Genomic DNA, 18,153 nt, shown 5'->3' on the forward strand with positions numbered 1-18,153 from the left:
GGGCCCCGGGGGCCTTCAGCTCTTCTCCTTGTTCCTCAGCCTCATCAGGAGGCTCCAGGAAGGTGGCTGCTCTTGCATTCCCAGGGATAGGAGATGCCCAAGGACAGCTTGATGTTACAGGAACAGAGGCTGAGGCAGGCAAGCATGGAAAAGGGGAGTTTGGGTCAAATGGTAAAAATAGAGAATGCTGTCCCTAACTTTCAAAACATTCCCATCTTTAGATATGATTGCAGCATACTATAGGGAAATTTGCAAAACACTTCAACCACCTTGTCTGTAGAAGCACTTTCCATTAAAAGTACCAGATTTCTTTCATCTCCATCTGGCAAACGGTTGTCACAACTCTTCCTGTAACATGCCAACCTTTTCCACAACCTTTCTACAGCTTAGTTGCACTTGGTGTTGAAGAGCCAATACGAACAGTCAGGCCCTTCAGCTTTCTCCATTTACCCATGATAGATGTCTACGTTTTTAATATCCCCGTGTACAGTTTTTTTCTTTCTTATACTTTTCATGCATAATTATTCTTGACAAATCATGTTTTCCTATTACTTCCTGTGTAAGGCTGACCTAATAATTAGTCCCTCATAGGGACTGGGTGCTTCCATAATCATGTTGTGGATGGATTAGAGATAATGTATGAAAGTGTATGCAAAAAAATATTCCAAAGTAAATACATTAAGAGTTCTAGAAATACATTAAAACCAAGACATTTTTCTGCTCTTAAAAAATTTCCCTTTTTATCTTGTTCAAACTTTCACAGGACAGCAAAAACAGATGTGGCCTCTAAAAGGTGATATGGGCAGCAATGGTTAGGAAAGATTGGTAAAACACTGTGAAGAAAGAAATTACTTCAATTACTTAGGTCCAGGACAGAAATTATTACTTCTCACATTTACCAGGCTGCTGTGAGGTGGCCATCCTACAGGGCTGTTCTTCCTCTGGCTCACCCTGTCTCATTAACTTTATAACTGCAAGTTCAGCAGAGTCGCTGACGGGCAAAGTTCACCTCCATGTCCCTTTTCTTTTTCATGAAGACTACAAGTCTGTTTGGCTCTTAATAAAATAACCCTCAGATCTCAAAGCACCACAGTAAAACAGATTATATATATATAGTGGTACTTATAAAACAAGAATGCCTGTGCAGGATCCTGAGAAATGCCTTTGGGCAGGTTAGTTCTTTGTCCCAATATGCAGATTAAGTGAGTATGGGAGGTTTTTGTATGTTCTGTCATATTGCAACTTAATCTTTCCACTACAAACTCTTTCTTTTTGACAAAATTCTATTGCTGCTTACCACTGTGGGGCTTTCCTGAGAAGTCATCCCATCACCGTCTCTTTCTCCACGACTATAGCCCTCAAAACAACACTACTTCCAGGTTTTAATACCTACAAAGACGTGGGTGCAGCCTTAGTTTCATGTGCACTCCACAAGCAAAGATGAAGAGGTGAGATCATTTAAGACTATACACTAATGAGTGGTTCACAGCCTGTCCTGAGTTTGCTAATCTGCTCTGCAAGTGATCTGGTAGGAGGACCCTGAAGAGAGAGGGATACGCATGCTTGGTTTTCTATGTTTAGCTACATGCCATATCCCCTTGGTCGCTACTAAACTTGTAACAAATTTTCTCATTTAGACAAAGTAGATTAAATAGCAAATATTAAGTTTCTTGTGTCACTCAAATCAAAAGGCCTTCAGCACTGCAATTCTTCCCCCACAGCCACTGGTACAGAGGCACTGGCGACTAAAGCCGGCAGATTTAGTTGCTCTTAAAGATCTGCTTTCCAGACAAGATCAAACTCAAATTGTCCTTTTTTTATTATTGTCTTTCCAAAAATTGTAGAATGTAGAAAAAATGAAGTTTAGAAGTCAGGAAAGAGCAGGAAGAATATAAGAAAATGCCCACAGAGGTGGGCTTGATATCTCAGCAGTAGTAATATGAGACGGAAAGCTTTTTAATCAGTTCATTGAAGGAAGTCAGTTCAAAACAGGTCATAATAGGTTATTTAGTGGCCTTTATGAGTTGAGCTGGAATAATAAGGCAACAATTGTCAAATTAAAGTGAATATAAAATGTAAAGACAAATGTAAATGGTATTTTAATACCACTTGTACTTTTGTAGCACTTTAGTTGCTTGCATGTCCACATATTCATGGGTGTTCATAGAGAAAAAATGGCATCTATGAGAATCAGATGTGAAATTGCTCCTTACTCGGAAATACAACAATTTTTGAATTTTCTGCTAAGAGAATCAAACTGCTAAGATGCAGAAGCATTTTTGTCCTTTAAAGTTTGCCAGTCAACCCAGGAAAACAGAAATACAGAAAACCAGCAGCTATTAAACCAGGAAATATGGTCACTGTAGTTCATGTGCCACCTACTCAAAGCTGGCACTGAACTGAGCTCAGGAAATACACTAACAACAGTTTAGCTCCTGGCTTTTTACAAATGTCTGCCACCAGGTTGTGGTTTCCTCAAAAGCATTTTGTCTTTGAACTTGCCTTAAATATTTTTCTCAGAGCTTTTTTTTATTAAAAAAAAAAAAAAAAAGTTGTGGATTGATTTCAAGCAGTTTGGTATGAGCATGAAAATTTCATAATAAAAAACTGAGGCAGTTACCGAATGCTCATTCTTCACCTAAGGTCAGTGCTTTTTCTTTTTTTAGAGGCTCAGAGAACTAATTACTCCCACAGGGAGGACAAACACTTGAAGAAAAAAACCCTAGAGCATATGAGCTTGTGAGATAAACACTGCAGATAGTTCATCACAGGCTGGGCACATTTTATAAAACATGAAGATATTTTCTTCCAGAACACCATAGATCTTTCCTGAGGTATGTGTCTTCAAAAATATGAAAACTAATGCAAATGGTTTGTGATTTTGCAAGCCTAAATGCTAAGAACATGGCAAAATCCATACTTGTGTGCCAGTATCCTAATGTGTGTTGTGGTTTTCCTTACCCTGTCCTCCTGCTGTGACAAACGGCGCCCTGTCCCTCACAAAACGCAGCACTCAGCTAAGCAGGACAGCCGCAGACTTAGCCAACGTAAATAACATCTGATCAAAAGCTACCAGGAGGTGAACACAAAATGGGCATGAATAATTCAAAACAAATTCGTTTCTTAATTCAAGTGCACGCTACAGGAACATTAAATGGTATTTCCAGCTCTAGTCTTGCACAGTAGTGTACTTGCTAATAATATGAGTGAACTGACATTTACAAATGATTTACACAGGAGTTTAGTGTCACTTAAACACAGACAATACCAGACCATGTCACTGCTGAACCGACAAGCACTGGGACACTGGGTATACTCTCTGCACCGTCTCAGGTACTCACCTCTCCCGCTCCTGTTCCAAGAGGTTGGTAAAGTCATCGCTCTTGTTCATGTAATCTGTATGTTTATGTTTCTCATTTTCTAGCTCATAAACTGTGCGGCGATGGCACTTTTCTGCCAACAGGAGCTGTTCCAGCATGCGCCGATATGTCTCTTTCTGTTTTTCTTCAAGTCTGTCCAGCTGGATTGTAGGAAAGGAGAACAGACTGTTTTAAAGGTCTCCTTGCTTACTTCATCTGATTTATTAACCAACAATGTTGTGTTTGGTAAATGCGAGTCCCATAATTTTATGTCTTGGGCTTACATAAAGCAGTAACTAGAAATAAGAGTAACTGTCCTGTAAAAGTAATTATTTCTTTGGATGGTGTGTTCGTAATCAACATTTTCATGGTTCTCAGATACACAAAGGACAGAACTTTGCTTAGTTTTAGGGTAACAGATAATATTGTTGCAGTGCAGAATTTCCCCTGTGGTGAGGTGGTGTGCACACTTTCCTCATTTCTCATGGGAAAAGCTGTAGCAAATGCCAGGGCAGGATACATGCCCCCCGAGTTCACACACCTATATGGGGACTAGACACCTATCTGTGGAATGTGAGGTGTAAGCTCAAGGATGAAACGCACCTTCAATGCACCTGTAGGAATGCTGAATTATGAAGTCTGAAAAGTTTAGATTCAGCATAGATTCAGTTTTATATTACTAAAATCAATTCATTATAAGCCTCTTTCTTTATTAGCAACACTGCCTTTTTTGTCTTTGGGTTTTTAAAATTAATTTAATATTCCATTTATTATTCAAATAAATTCTAAGGCCGGGGAAGTTTGTCTAAAAAGTTGCCATGGCACTCCGAAGCCACCACGGCTATTCATGTCATTCCTTTCACTGTTTCTTGGGAGCATATGACAAACTCCATCCTCCTCTCTGCCAAAGCTGCCCACTGCCCTGGCACTTCTCTGCTTGCCTGCACCCAGCACAGCAGCTGGCAGACCCTGCTCTGTCCATCCCCAGCCCTTATCCTGCAGGAATTGCATCTTCCACGGCCCTGGCTGCACCAGGCCATTTCACAGGGTGCCTCAGCAAACTGAGGAAAATAAAGAAAACAGGAGAACCATGGCAATAATATAAGAACAATGGTTACTCTCCAGATGTTGACCATGGCAAAGTAAAACAGTCATTGCATTTTGTAAAGGAGCCGGGTTGGGTTCAGCATTTGAGAGTAGATCTCTCACACTTATGAAATTTTGTCACCATCCTATTTTAGCTTCAACATAACCCCTGTGGACCTAAACATGACAAAAGTTTTACACTGAGGCCCCTGTCAGATTATCAGCTTCTTTAGACAAAAGCCCTGCTAAACTCTTTTAATCTTGTTTGACAATATTTCATGCTTGCTTTCACATGAAAATGTTTTCTTTCCTTATTTATTATCATCCCAAAAATTCTAGATGCTTCAGTGAGAATACACAGTATAAAGATATCCTGTTGGTAAACACAATTCCTGGTGAAAAAATTAAATGTTTTAATAGAAGGAACTATGAGGATTTGGACAGGCACTACAGTATATGATGTTGTTGCATGCTTTTTCTCCATGCTCTGGACTGTTATGAAACTATAAACATGAGCAGTGGCTGATTATTTTGGTGTGCACGCTGGCTTCAGGCATTCCCAGGTTTATTCTACATTCATTTATTGCTTAGATTTTAAAGTAAGGGATCAAGTCCTATAGGTCTCCTTTAGGGGCTGAACTGGCTTTGCAGTCCTAGAGCTTAAATGGTGTAAAATGATAATGGATTTATGATCCCATAAATATGGTCAAAGTCAATGTCTGAAGGTCTTCTTTACCTAACCACCCCCATGATGGTGGTCTAGTATGCCAAGAAAATCACAGTGCTTACCAGTGCTGTGAGCAGTAGAGGTTGGAGCCCGTAGTTGAAAGGAATTTAAAAACCAGAAACATAACACCCAAAGATTTTGTTCTTGCTTAACGGCACCAGCCCTAAGTAGCATACAAGCTCTTTATTTTTTGTGTTCAAACCCAGTGGCTTTGCTTACAATTTATTCTGCGGTTGAGTGAACAGGAATATTCATTTTTGCTTTGATTTCTTGCCATTTGTACAAATACTCCGTTATACTCTGGCGTGTTTTGCACACAAAATATATGGAGTCTCACTTCTGGTTAGGATTCCTCCTGCACAGATATAATGTGAAAATCAAGAAGTTATTACCTCTGAAATTGGTTTCTCATAGACATCTTCCCCTATTGACTTTTCTTGAGCAAGGATGGCATCCCTGTGTAGCACTCGGAGCACGTTCTCTGGAGCTGCAGACCCATAATGAGCTTCTAAAACTTCAGGTTTGGTTTTCTCTGTCTTCAGCATGTGGATCACATCTTCCCTTGCCTGTAACATTGCAAATCACTACATAAGCTAACCTATTAACCAACAAGGAAAATGGGCAAAATAGGAGCATTTATATTTATAATATTTATATTTATATATAAAATAAAATAAAATAAAATAAAATAAAATAAAATAAAATAAAATAAAATAAAATAAAATAAAATAAAATAAAATAAAATAAAATAAAATAAAATAAAATAAAATAAATTAGAAGAATGCCAGGCTGCCAATGCAAATAGAAAAACTTTGGGAGATACCAGAGTATACATGATATGTGCAATCTGAATGTTGTCCTTGTAGGCATTAAGTGTTCTATTCCTGCCTGCTATTACATTTGAATGCTATGAATTTTTATCTGTGTTGCAACTATAGCTAAGGACCGTCATTACTCTTCATACACTTCATCTTACTCACTGCCCATGCCATTCCCTGACTGGGGTAAGGAGATGAGTAGAATAAGCAGCACAAGTGGGCTGAATTAATATTCTGTAAACAGCCTCAAATCAAGTTTTTCCTAGTCATTCCCTACCTGACTTTGTGACAAAATATTCTCTTCAAGTAACTTTTAAAATAAAGTTTTCTAACTTTTCTTTGTTTAAACAAAACCACCTGCTTTTAAAATGAGCAAGGAAATAATTTCAGAAAATGTCAAAGACCCTTTAATCTTTTTTTTAACAAAATAGAGTAACATGAAAATAAAACAAAAAATTAACTCCAGGCAAAGATCATGCCACCCAATTGAGAACTAGCCCAATTATAAACAGCTTGCTGTAGGGGCTTACACTATGCAACATTTCGTAACTTTAGCTATCAGTATTGTGCATGTCTGCAAGATACAAAATACAGACTGGAAGGGTATTAATGTTGTTTCAGCACACATGTGGGAAACGTGTATCACTCAAGGATGTCAAAAATACAAGTGAATTATGTGGGCTAGTCCCAAAGAGTGCCAGAAGAGCATGGACACCTCACTACATCACATCCTGGGAATATGCCACTCTCAGTACAGGAAAAATGTTATTTTAGGAAAGTTTTAGACAGGTTCGAGAATATATAATTTTTTATATTCCTGTAAAAATAAGTTATCTTAGTATCTTCATTACTATGAGGCCAATGCTTCTACGTTAAAGAAAAAGTCCTTAAAAAGTCTAATAGGATAGCATGGGAGTTCAGGGAGATTTATAAATAACCAGATTTTATGATGTGTTGTCTTAGGCCCTTTCATGAAGAGACAGTTTTCATGCCATGTCTGCATCCTGCCCCAATGAACAAATTCCATTTCCCGCTGTGTCCCTCGCAGGAGGGGCCCCATGCCACAGGCGTGCTCAGGGAGAGCACTGTGCAAAGCACCAAAAACAGCGGGATGAGGGGGCAGCCCCCTTCTACCCCATGCACCAAGGGCTGCAACCAAACCTCATTTTATTTTGGTCCTGAGCACAGAAAGCTTCAGGTCCCCCATACCTCCTTCCTCAGGGACAGGCACATCTCGGATCCTAGGCTATTTGGCAGGGGAGAAAGAGTTTTCTCTCCTGTGGAAGCTGTCAGGCCCCAGACAGCATAATTAAACACTGACAGGTCCAATCAGAGCAAACAAAGACAGTGTGGGCTTGGTGATTTAACACTATGACTTGGAAGAGCAAAGAGCTGGACTCCAGTCCCTGCAATGGTTATTTAATACAGTAATAGCTGACAGAGGGACCAAATGCTGGTCTTTGCAGCAAGTTCCCCAGCACCTGTTCAGTTGTGCACTGCTGTGCATACTTCCAGCCTCATTGGTCTTTAATCATTCAGGATTGAAATGGAGCAACTATAGCAGGAGGGAATGAGAGTCCCTGAAAGAGCTTATAACTTGCCAGCTAAGAAAGGTTTCTAGAAGCTGTGGGTTTGGGTCCCCCAAGAGCCAGAGGAGTGGGTGCCAGGGGAGTGGGTGATGCTGAGTGAAGGAATCAGCACCCCAAGCAGGGAAGAGGGTGCCCAAGGTCAGTTCAGAGCTCTGAAGGAAACCCCTATTCATTTCTTCATCTTTAAAAGGAAGCGATGATGCACTTAGCTCCAGGGGACAGGGCAGGGCTGTCAGCTCTGAAAACCTTCGCTGTAGCCCAAGCAGAGGGTACCCAGGCCAGGGACACGCTGGGCCCCACCATCCCCAGGGTGCAGGCAGCTCCCTGCTCATATACCCCTTCTTGGGCACCCCATGTTCTGCAGGCACTCAGAACCTGGATCACGTTAGCGTGGCAAGGTGCTTTCTGCCTTTTCTGGGCTTCGCCATTGCTTCTATCATTATCTTTTCAAGCATATTGACATTCACCAAGTACTCTGTTTCAACGGACTTCTTATGATAACACTTTGTGAAAAGCAAACTAACAAACAGACACTCATGTTGCTAGGAAGCATTGAGCCAAAAAAGGGGCCTCATGCTAATAATAAACTGGAGGGAAATTTGCTTTTATTCAGTCAGCAACAAGTCCCAGCATAGGAAGATTCTTAAGTGCAGCTAGCCTAGGTCAGAGAGGGGCCCATGCAACATCCTTACTTCCCATCAGCCTCAGGATTTGCAAACTCTGGTTAGTCTCCCTGAAACTTCTCAGGATAATATAGAGGAAAAGAGCTGAAACAGCAGGCCCGTGTAACTCGTGATTTCATGTTTCCTCCAAATGACTAATTTTCCACTGAAACAACTAGAATAGAACTTACATAGAGATGCTTTCTTTCAATGTATAGTGAACAACTCTCACTGTATTAAACCACAGGATACAGACCATTTTCTGAAAACAAGTCAGAATAATGCTGTAAAGGAACACTTGAACTACTTCAAGACACATACCTGGAAAGAGGTACAAGAGGCTCAAACTGGGGGGTCCTAGCTAAGAAAAGGAAACCATACTGGCAAGCTGTTTCTATTTATGAACATCTACTGCAGGTGCCACCCTTGTCTCAAAAGACAGTGCTGTTTAGCGTAAATCATAAGCTAAGAGACAAACACAAGGAAGAAATTTCAAATTGGAAGTAAACTTCTATATAAATCCCAGAAGAAAGTTGTTAGCTGTCTTGGTAGAAGGAACATGGTGTTTGGCACAGGAAAGCCATCTCTCAAGTCCTTGTTTTTGTTTTGTTGGTGCTCTGATGAGAGAAAGTATTCAAGCATGAGAAGACCACATATTGCAACAGCTTGTAACACAATGAAACTCACTTGCGTAAGTTTCTGCAAGTTGTCAGAGAATTTCTTTAAAGTCAAGATAAGGAATTCAGAAAATACATACATTTACTTTTACTGTTTTTTTCATTACTTAAACTGTCCTACAGAAAACTCCAAGCTAACTTTCTATCAATACTGATCAAATTGTGGGTTCTTGAAAATAATAAGACTTTTCTGTTAATAAAGTGCCCCCAAATATCTGATTCTCTAAACAGTAGGAGCAGTGAAGGCAGATTAATGAAGAGGCCACTTTTACCTCTTAGTAATACTCTCAAGGCAAGAAACACAGAAGATCAGATATGTTGAGATGTGTTTTTCTACACTCCTTTTCTCCAGGTGCAAACCCTGCTTAGAGACTCCCTGTCCATCAAACTCATAGAACCATAGAACAGCCCAGGTTGGAAGACACCTCAAAAGATCATCTGATACAACATTTCATGGTAAAAGAAGCCTAGGTGAGAACATCTAGCACCACGTCCAATTGCATCTTGAAAACTTACAATGATGGTGACTCTACCACACACATGGGGAGGTTGTTTCAGTGATTGATTGTTCACACTGTAAAAAATTTATTTCTTATGAACCTGTAGCTGTTGCCCCTTGCTTTCTCTGTGTGGCTCCTTGTGGAGAGAGCCTCCATCTTCTTTGTAGCCACCCATTAAGTACCGGCATACTGGGATGAGGTCCTCCCTGAGCCTTCTCCAGGGAGAAAAGACCTAATCCCTTCAGTCTTTCCTCATAGGGGCAGGTTCTCCAGCCCTTTGATCATCTTCATGGCCTTCCTTTGGACCTTCTCCTCTTGTCTGCATCTTTGTTGAATTGTGGGGACCAGAACTGGACACTACTCAGTCAACTCCTCTAGCTGTCCTTGCTGATAGAGGAACTGCAAAGTTGAACTATATCTAAGCCTTGTTTTATGCTCACTGGAGGTGCCAAAATCTAAAGGCTGATGACCTAAAATCTTGAGTACATCCATGCAGGGGCTGAACTACTGTGGAGCACACTGTCCCACACAGCTTTGCCCACTTTCCTTTCCCTCCTCTCTACTACCCACTGATAAGTGAACTTACTTAAGACGTGGGTTCTGTGTTTCTACCTGGGAAATACAGGACAGTGCTCCCCTCCCCCAGGCGTGCATGCTAGCCACTCAGCTGGAAGGCTGACATGAGGCCACTCTTTTCAGGGCTACCCTGAAACACTCACTTTTTGGCACAATAAAAGAGAAGGTCTTTCTCTTGCTCACTGGCTTGAGAAGAGCAGGGCTCTGAGTTCCAAACCTTGCTTTACTACGTGCCTAGTAAAATATTTCAGTGATATAGAAAGGATGTAAAGAAGTCCCTGCATAAAATTGGAACCATTTAGGAAACAATAGCATGACTCTGCTGCTTGTAAAAGGGGACCGGCAGCCTAGCAACCAAATTCTTGGTCAATGGAAAGACTGTTACACAAGCCCAGCGTTCGGACGTGCTTCCTCCTCATGCCCTGCCCTGCCAATTTACTACAGCCTTCTCTCCCCATTCCCACAGTCTTTGGCCTCTCCCATGAGACTACTAACAAAACTCAGCACCCACTAAATGGGGAATTTTTGCCACAGGCCATCTGTCACCTGGGAAATGGGACTGAGCTGATCAAACTCATCTCATGTAAGGCATCTAATAAATTGGAAAAAAAATTCAGTTGTATTCAAGATGTGCTGAATGGACTCAAAGTAATCACTGTCAGCTGACAGTAAAATCCAACTCAAGATCTTTTGCCAGTACATCTCCTAAACTCTTCTCCTGAATTTTGTTTATAAGTAGCCTTCCTGCAAACTGAACCATGTGTGTCTCTCAAAATCAGTTACCAGTAACTATTTCCTTCATAGCTCCATGTTTGGAGCCATCTAAAATACATCTAACTACTTCAGAGAAATCTAAATATTTCAATAACATGATGACAATCCTTTCAATTAATTGAAAGAAGTTTTGAAAAACCAGGAGCAGGAAGAGTATTTACAAGGAATATATATTTGGAAGATCTGATATTTTGAGCTTTTGACTCTTTTCTAGTTATCATGACACTGTTATACCTGCACAAGTGAAAGAACTAAGTAATAGAGGTTCAATGCTTATGAAGTCATATTTTTCATGCCAGTGATTAATAACATGAAATAACTATCAAACCACAGACAAGAACCTTTACTTCTACTTGTGGTGTTGTTACTTGCATTGCACACAGTTCAGGTTATTTATAGTGCAACAGCTGCTCTGTACTGCTTTAGAAACTAGATAAGGTCACAGGTTCTTCATGTAATGTTGTGGCTGATTTCCTAATTCCAATAGACTTTACAAACGTTTCACCTAGAGCTAACAAACAGCACACTCAAGGCATCCTTCTGAGGGAGATCAGGAGGATGTTCTCACACTGCTTTCTGTGCTATCCAGGACCAGCTCGTGCCATGTCACTGCCAGGGGAGGAATAGTCTTATTCCTGAAAATTCCCATTAGAGACTTCTGAAAGTGAACACCATGTGTTTGCTTAGTTTACTTTAATGAAGAAAGTATCTTCAGGCAGGTGTACTCAAAAACCTGTATCTGCAAAATTTACCTAAACCTAATCCACTAATCCTTGTTTAAATTCAGTAACTTGCCTTCTTTTCTTGCCTTAGGAAGAAATTCAAATAATTAAAAGGAAAGTGCACTTTCTTTATTTTGTGTCATAATACTATGAATATAAATAAAGTAAGAAAAATTACTCCTGCCTACTGAAATGACACTTTTGTTAATGGTCTGATTCCTCAAATTGTCCCTACATACTTTTACAAGGACCGAGTAGCAGTTTGTTTTCCAGGTCAGATGTACTCAGTTATAAAGAATGCTTTGAAGCTGGGAAGTTAGATGCTCTACTGCATATTGCATCATACAAAACTCCTTTTTGCTAAAAACTCAAGAAATATTTTTATCTCCTATACCAGATATCTGAAATAGCCTTGTTTATATCACTCACTCAGTGAGTCTAGCCCTGCAAAATGCCGGCTAATGACATGTATACATAGTTTTTTCTTTCAAGGAAGACTACGTGCAGCAAAGCTTTTTTCTTCCCTTTCATCTTAGCTTAATTTCCTAATACTTGGAACTGTGGAGTTCACTTGCATGAATTTTTTTTAACGTTTCCAGACTCAGGTCTATATACGTTATTTACCTTGGAGGTAAAGAGATTACTTCAGGGATGAAAAGTGACCATCAGTGGTTTTTGTACAAAAGTTTAGTGAAAAAGATCTGGAAATCCAAGTGATCCCTCAGGACTCTGAGGATATGAAACAGAATTATCCTGTCTTCTTTCTCCACACTGTACAGAACTTTCCGGCCTTGTATGAAGCCTTTGGAGCTATACATTGTATTTCATTTTGTTGTGCGTTATCTTACAGTGATAACACAGAAAGTCTTCCTAAAATCAATACTGGAAGAGAGGCACATGACAGACCAGCTCATCTACTGCACAAAACTCTCTGAAGTGGCTCCAGAATTACATCAGAGATTAATTTGGCCTCATGTTTAAAAAAGTCCATGCTAAAGATTGCAGAACTGAGGAGAAGCAGCACTAAGCAATGTATTACTTCTTACAGCAAGCTTCAAAACAGATCAAATGAGCACTAGAAGACATCTGTCTGTTATTTCCTGCCCACACAGCTTTGTTCTGCTTTATTGCCAGAGAGCTCCATGGATGATGTCACTTTTTTTCTGAAGAAAACAGGCCACCAGAGCCTTTCACTGACATAATTAATTATCTGTAGTCTGGGCCACAGCCAGAAAATTCCCATGTCAAGGCCCTGAGAAGTATTAACTCCACACTGCTTGATGTTTTCAGAATTATTAGGGTCTGGGATATCCTGTTTTGTCTTTTCACACTGAAAGAGCTCTTTGCTAAATATTATCTAACTCTGGGGCAGTTATTGTGGCATATAGAATTACAGTGTCATGATCCAGTCAGCACAGAGACCAATGTGAGGGGTCGGTGTCAGTTATGCACACAAATCTGCATGTTGGGATATGCTCTGTATGCTTCAGCAATGCATCACAACGGCTAAACCTGTTGGTTTGGATTTGCTGTATCCAGTCATACAGTTTACATCTCAGCCAACATTAACCATATAATACCATTTTGCACATGATCTGAAGTCCGGCAGCAGGCAGACACCACAGCTTGATCCAACTAGCCAGAAAGGAGAGGAAGGAAATTCTGTTAAAACACCTTTTTGGACACCTGAGCAGGAAGAATCATTAACAACAGCACAGGAATGACTGCATTCACAGTTCAGGGCTGGTATGCGGCTGCATGATGCAGTGTGCATCCTAACAAATGAGGTAATTAACAAAGCAATTCTAGGTCTCTTCTCTGACCAGCACTAGTCACCACAATGCTTTCAAAGGCAGAGGAGAGCTCTCTGGTTCAGGTACTCCAAATCAGATGTGAAACCCCAAATTACTAAATTCCTATTCTGGTTTATTCATGCTAAGGAAATGATCTGCAGCTTTCCATATCGCAAGTGAATGCACGCTACAGCAGTATGGGAAGACATTACAATTGCAGCACATTTTCCACACACTGAGGTGTTTTTATATTGCTAGAGTCATTCAGTAAGATGATGCGTTCCTTTTGTAACCACAACTTACTTTGTGATCAGATACCACCTCTTTAAGAAGAAAAAAAGATTATTAATGAATAGGTAATAATAGAAAAAACATTTATTTTCCTTTTTCTTGTGTTATCATCTGCACTTTAACCAGTCTGGACCAAGACTCAAAAGATCCCTGTTCTGCTCATGGACCTCTTTTCACACATAAAATTTCACCTCACCATGCTCCAATTTCCATTCCATACAGGAAATAATACTTTCCAGGAATACTGTGAGATTTAATTCATAACTATATATAAGATCCAGGTACTATTACTATGAATACTACAAAAAATAATGGCACTCTGACATCAATATAGTTCTCCTATTCATTTTTCCCCATTCGTTATATTCTTTTATTATTTCCTGCATGTTTATGTACTTCTATGCTATCATCCAATTTGTTGAAATCCATCGGAAACTAAAAACTATCTTCATTAGCCAGGTAAGTCTGTTTATCTAAATTTCTCTTTGAAAGTGCTTCATTGACTGTATAAGGAACTGAAGTATCTGCAATTAGGTGGTCTGACCTGAACTTCTGGGAGGCACTTGAAGCTCCTGGCATAAGTACACCTTCTCCAAGAGGAAGAAACTTGCCCAGTTATTTTTTTTTACGCAGTGATCTAGCTGTCTTCTATGAGGAATGAGCATGCATGAAGTGGGATGGAGTGAGAAACAAGCTGGTGCCAGTGGGGCAGTAGCCGTCAGGATGGTGAAGTTCAGAGGAAATCCTTCTGCCTCCTCTGTGGAGACGCAAGCATAACTCAGGAGCGGGATACCAACAGATGTAAGTGTGTATACATGTGTAATAAACTGTATATATAACTTTCTCTTGTCCAAGCATTTTGTTGGCTTCAACAAGCTGTTTTTCAGTGCTCTGTGCTACACGGATGTGCATTCAAGTTACTGATGACTGATGAATGGGCAAGAACAGTAGGACTGCATTACAGCAAGCGCTTACCAGCGTAGCCAATTATTTGAACAGAGGAGTTGTCAGAGGAAATGAAGGATGTGGCGGGAACTTGGAGTGAGGTCACTCAGAGAGGGCAGGCAACGAAAGGCACAGAGTGAGAGCTCCCAGCCATGCCCACGATGCCCTCACAGCCTCCCGCTGTCTCTGAAATCCCCCTGATCCTCCCCAATGTCTGTCCTTCCCCTCGCCCTCCCCAAGTCCCACTTGGACACCCTCTCCCCTCTCCATTCTCCCATTGCATTCCCGGGAATGACCCCGACACTTTTCAAAATGCCATGTTTCTTGAACTGCTGAGACTGCCTGAGCCAACACCAGGGAAACAGGTTTTCATTGTGAAGCTGACTGCATCAATACTTCTGTTTCTGACTTGTTTAAACTCAAAGGTGACAAATGCCTCAAAGTTACCATGCAACTGCACTTGGGTTAGTCTTTTTTGCTCATTTTGCTGGTATGGAAGAATCGATGCTAAATTTTTGAAAAAAAAGCGCAAACATTTCCAGGATAAGGAAGACTTCACTTGCAAAGTCCAAACCATTCCTGTCTTAGGAAAGGACTTCCCTTCATAGTGTCTCACAGTGCATCATTCTGGGTGCTGCATGTGCACAGCCCTCAGAAATAAGTCACTGAGCTCATTTTGATTTGGACATTGTGAAAAATTCTACACTGAAGCCAGCAATTTCGTGAAGAAGTGACAAGACACAGGATGTTCAGTAGGGCCAGCAGTTTTCTATGTGAAAATGTTACATTTCTCTCATTTTAGTCAACCAATAGGTGGAGCCTTTAACCCTAGAAACAAGACACTTTCTCAGATAGCTATGTTCTCACAATTATTATATAAAGATTCACATTTGCTTTTATTAAAGCTTATTTTGGATGGAAAATAATCCGTTTTGCTCTCAAGAGCTTATCTGATCCTCGGCTGGAGAACAGGAGACGCAAACAATAAATATACAACTGGAGCAGAAAAGTTAATAAAAACAGACTCAGCTACAACTGCATTGTTAAATTAACAACTGGTGACTCAGAGTACTGGACAGCATTATGACACACAAGACATATGCTCATTGCAAGCTCTCCCAAGAATCCCAGATATTTTAAAGACAGAGAGTCCATGCATCTAGTATTTATTACAAAAGGGTTGGCCATGTCCTCTCCCATGGAGTGAGCCTTCTCTCAAGAAAATTATAAAAGATACAAGCTTTCTCATTATTATTGAACTGAGTATACAATTTCTATTAAGTAAAACAAACAAACAAAAAGAGTAGTCAAGTGACATCAGTTAATTTAAATTATTTTTAAAAGATTGCAAAGGAGGATCAATTAAAGACACTGATCCCAGTGGGAACAAGACCAAAACTTAGAAGTTGATCTGGGGCAGTCCTTACTGTTCTGTTTTGGATAGAAGACCAAGAATTTTGGAAAAAAACCCCAAGTTGTTCATACTCTTCCCTCCACTCTAGATGAGATGTTCAATGGATCTGAGATACCTGACAATTATTCTTCTCTCTTCTGACTCTCCAGGCCTAGATAACAAGATGCATGTAGCTCTGTTAAGTACAGCTCAGGCATTAACAGAGAAGGACGTTAAAATGTCTTTGTGAAAGAGGTTTTTAGCCTACAGCTGTCCAGCGACAGTGACATTTTTTTGAGGAAAATTACTTTGAAAAACATATAATTCTAAAGCAGTTTTATTACTAAAGAAATGGCTATCATCACTATGGTTGCTAATATGTCTGCCCTTAATTTCAGAGGGAGAAGGAAATTGCCCGAACAGCACAATTTAACTATATTTCAGTATACTCTCTTATCTTTTTTTTTTTTTTTTTTTTTTTTTTTTTTTTTTTTTTTTTTTTTTTTTTTTTCCCTCTCTCATAAAACAGCAGGGTTCTATTTTAAAATTCATGATTCTGGGACTTGCTAGACAGGCCCTGCTTACCTCCCATGATATCTCCTGCACTTTGCACAGCAATGATTGCAAGCTACAGAAAAAAAAATTCTCTTCTGGGCAAAATTAATCTCTGGTTATAAATTATCCATTGAAAATAGAATAGAGCGTTTGTGGTCTGATGTCTGTCCTAACTTCATTTATTTTTTGTTCTGCAAAATCCTGTTTCGCCAGAAAAACACAAACAAACAAACAAGGGGTCAGTGAGAGGGGAGAGAATTTTTAACTCATTGTACTGATACTCTTACACCAGACATTTTTAGGCACATTTTTAGGCTTTCATTTTGCTACAGCGTGGATACCATCTTTCTCTTCATTGTCTTGCCTTTTCTGTCTCTAGCTTGGCACCATTTATCACTGTTGTATTCCCCCTTTCCTTATCCTCTTTTTCTTCTGTTGCCCAACCTCTTTCCTCTCATTCCATTCTCCTTAAGTCACCTCTCCCTCTTCATATTAACCCTATCTTCTCTTTTTCCCCGTAGCTCTGTACATGCCAAGGCTTTTCTCTCGGGGAATTTGAATTTCATCTGTATAATATACTCAGAAAATCCTAAACTATTTCAATCCAATTAACAAGACTTCACAGTTATAAACATTTATGCAAAGCTACTCTACATGCACTTTTCTCTGGCTTTACCTATTCTTTCCACTCTTGCTCCTCTTCAACTTCTCAAACTGTGAGATATTGATAATGACCATTTGAAAACTTCTCTTCACTCTGTTATGTACTTTTTCCTCTGGTGCCAAGGCATCTCATCCCAACTTTCTCTTCTGACTTTACTATTACCTAAAAAAAATACATTTGTTTTCTATCTATCTATCTATCTATCTATCTATCTATCTATCTATCTATCCCATATTCCTATCTTGAGCTTTCAGGCAGCTCAATATTTAATAATATTAATGCAAGAATATCAAGAAAGGCACTGAAGAAAAAATATAGGAGTTTGTACAGTGTTTTTAACTAAGCAATACCTACATAGCTATCATAAAGTTGTTTTGACATCTCAGGAAAGTCAAGTTAAAAAAAAAAGCAGTTCAAGGCATTACATGAAAGTTTACACATTGCAGCAAGAGGAAAAAGAGACAGAGAGAAAAACATCATAACTACAGCTATAGAGTCAAACTCTCTGGATTGTATCAATCAGTGTGACAGGTGATGGGAATGATATGTAAAGCCACATCAGCAGAGAAACATAAATATTAAACACAGTGTACAAGGCACCAGTGAGCTCTCTTCTACTGTACCATGCACAGTTCCAGCTACAGAGGTTAAGAAAGATGAATCCAGGGTGTAACTGGTGCTGATCAAGCAGTGATGGAAGATGTGGAAAGTCTGTTTTGCTAGAGAAAACTAAAAGGATGTGGCATAGCTAGAACAGCAAAACAAAGGCTCAGAGTGTGAGACTGCTGTCTACAAACACATCAGGCATGGCATTAAACAGCAGGGAGAGAGGTAGACTTTTCAAAGCATGACTGGTGTATAACAAAATTTCATACAGGTTTCACTAGACATAATTACAATTGCACTAGATATTAAAAGAAATAAATTTGCTAAATGTTAAAGCTTTTCAGTTCTGGAACTATTTTCCAGTAGGAGTATTGAAGGTAAACAATTCCACCTAATCTTAAAACACAGATTGATAA

The 18,153-nt window shown here is 39.7% G+C and overlaps 1 protein-coding gene across 4 annotated transcripts in view; it reads right to left on the reverse strand.

Moving 5' to 3' along the window:
• FILIP1 (filamin A interacting protein 1) overlaps nt 1-18,153 on the reverse strand; it is a 130,418-nt gene that overhangs the window by 41,094 nt on the left and 71,171 nt on the right. For all 4 annotated transcript variants that reach the window (XM_026845192.1, XM_026845189.1, XM_026845190.1 and 1 more), the window contains 2 exons: nt 5,565-5,738; nt 3,342-3,520 (listed from right to left, as the gene is read on the reverse strand). In XM_026845192.1, coding sequence (XP_026700993.1) covers nt 3,342-3,520; nt 5,565-5,738 — 353 coding nt within the window. The remainder of the gene's footprint in view (nt 1-3,341; nt 3,521-5,564; nt 5,739-18,153) is intronic.

Source organism: Athene cunicularia (genome assembly GCF_003259725.1).
Source record: "Athene cunicularia isolate RWA chromosome 3 unlocalized genomic scaffold, athCun1 chr3_part1, whole genome shotgun sequence".
NCBI classification, from domain to species: domain Eukaryota; kingdom Metazoa; phylum Chordata; class Aves; order Strigiformes; family Strigidae; genus Athene; species Athene cunicularia.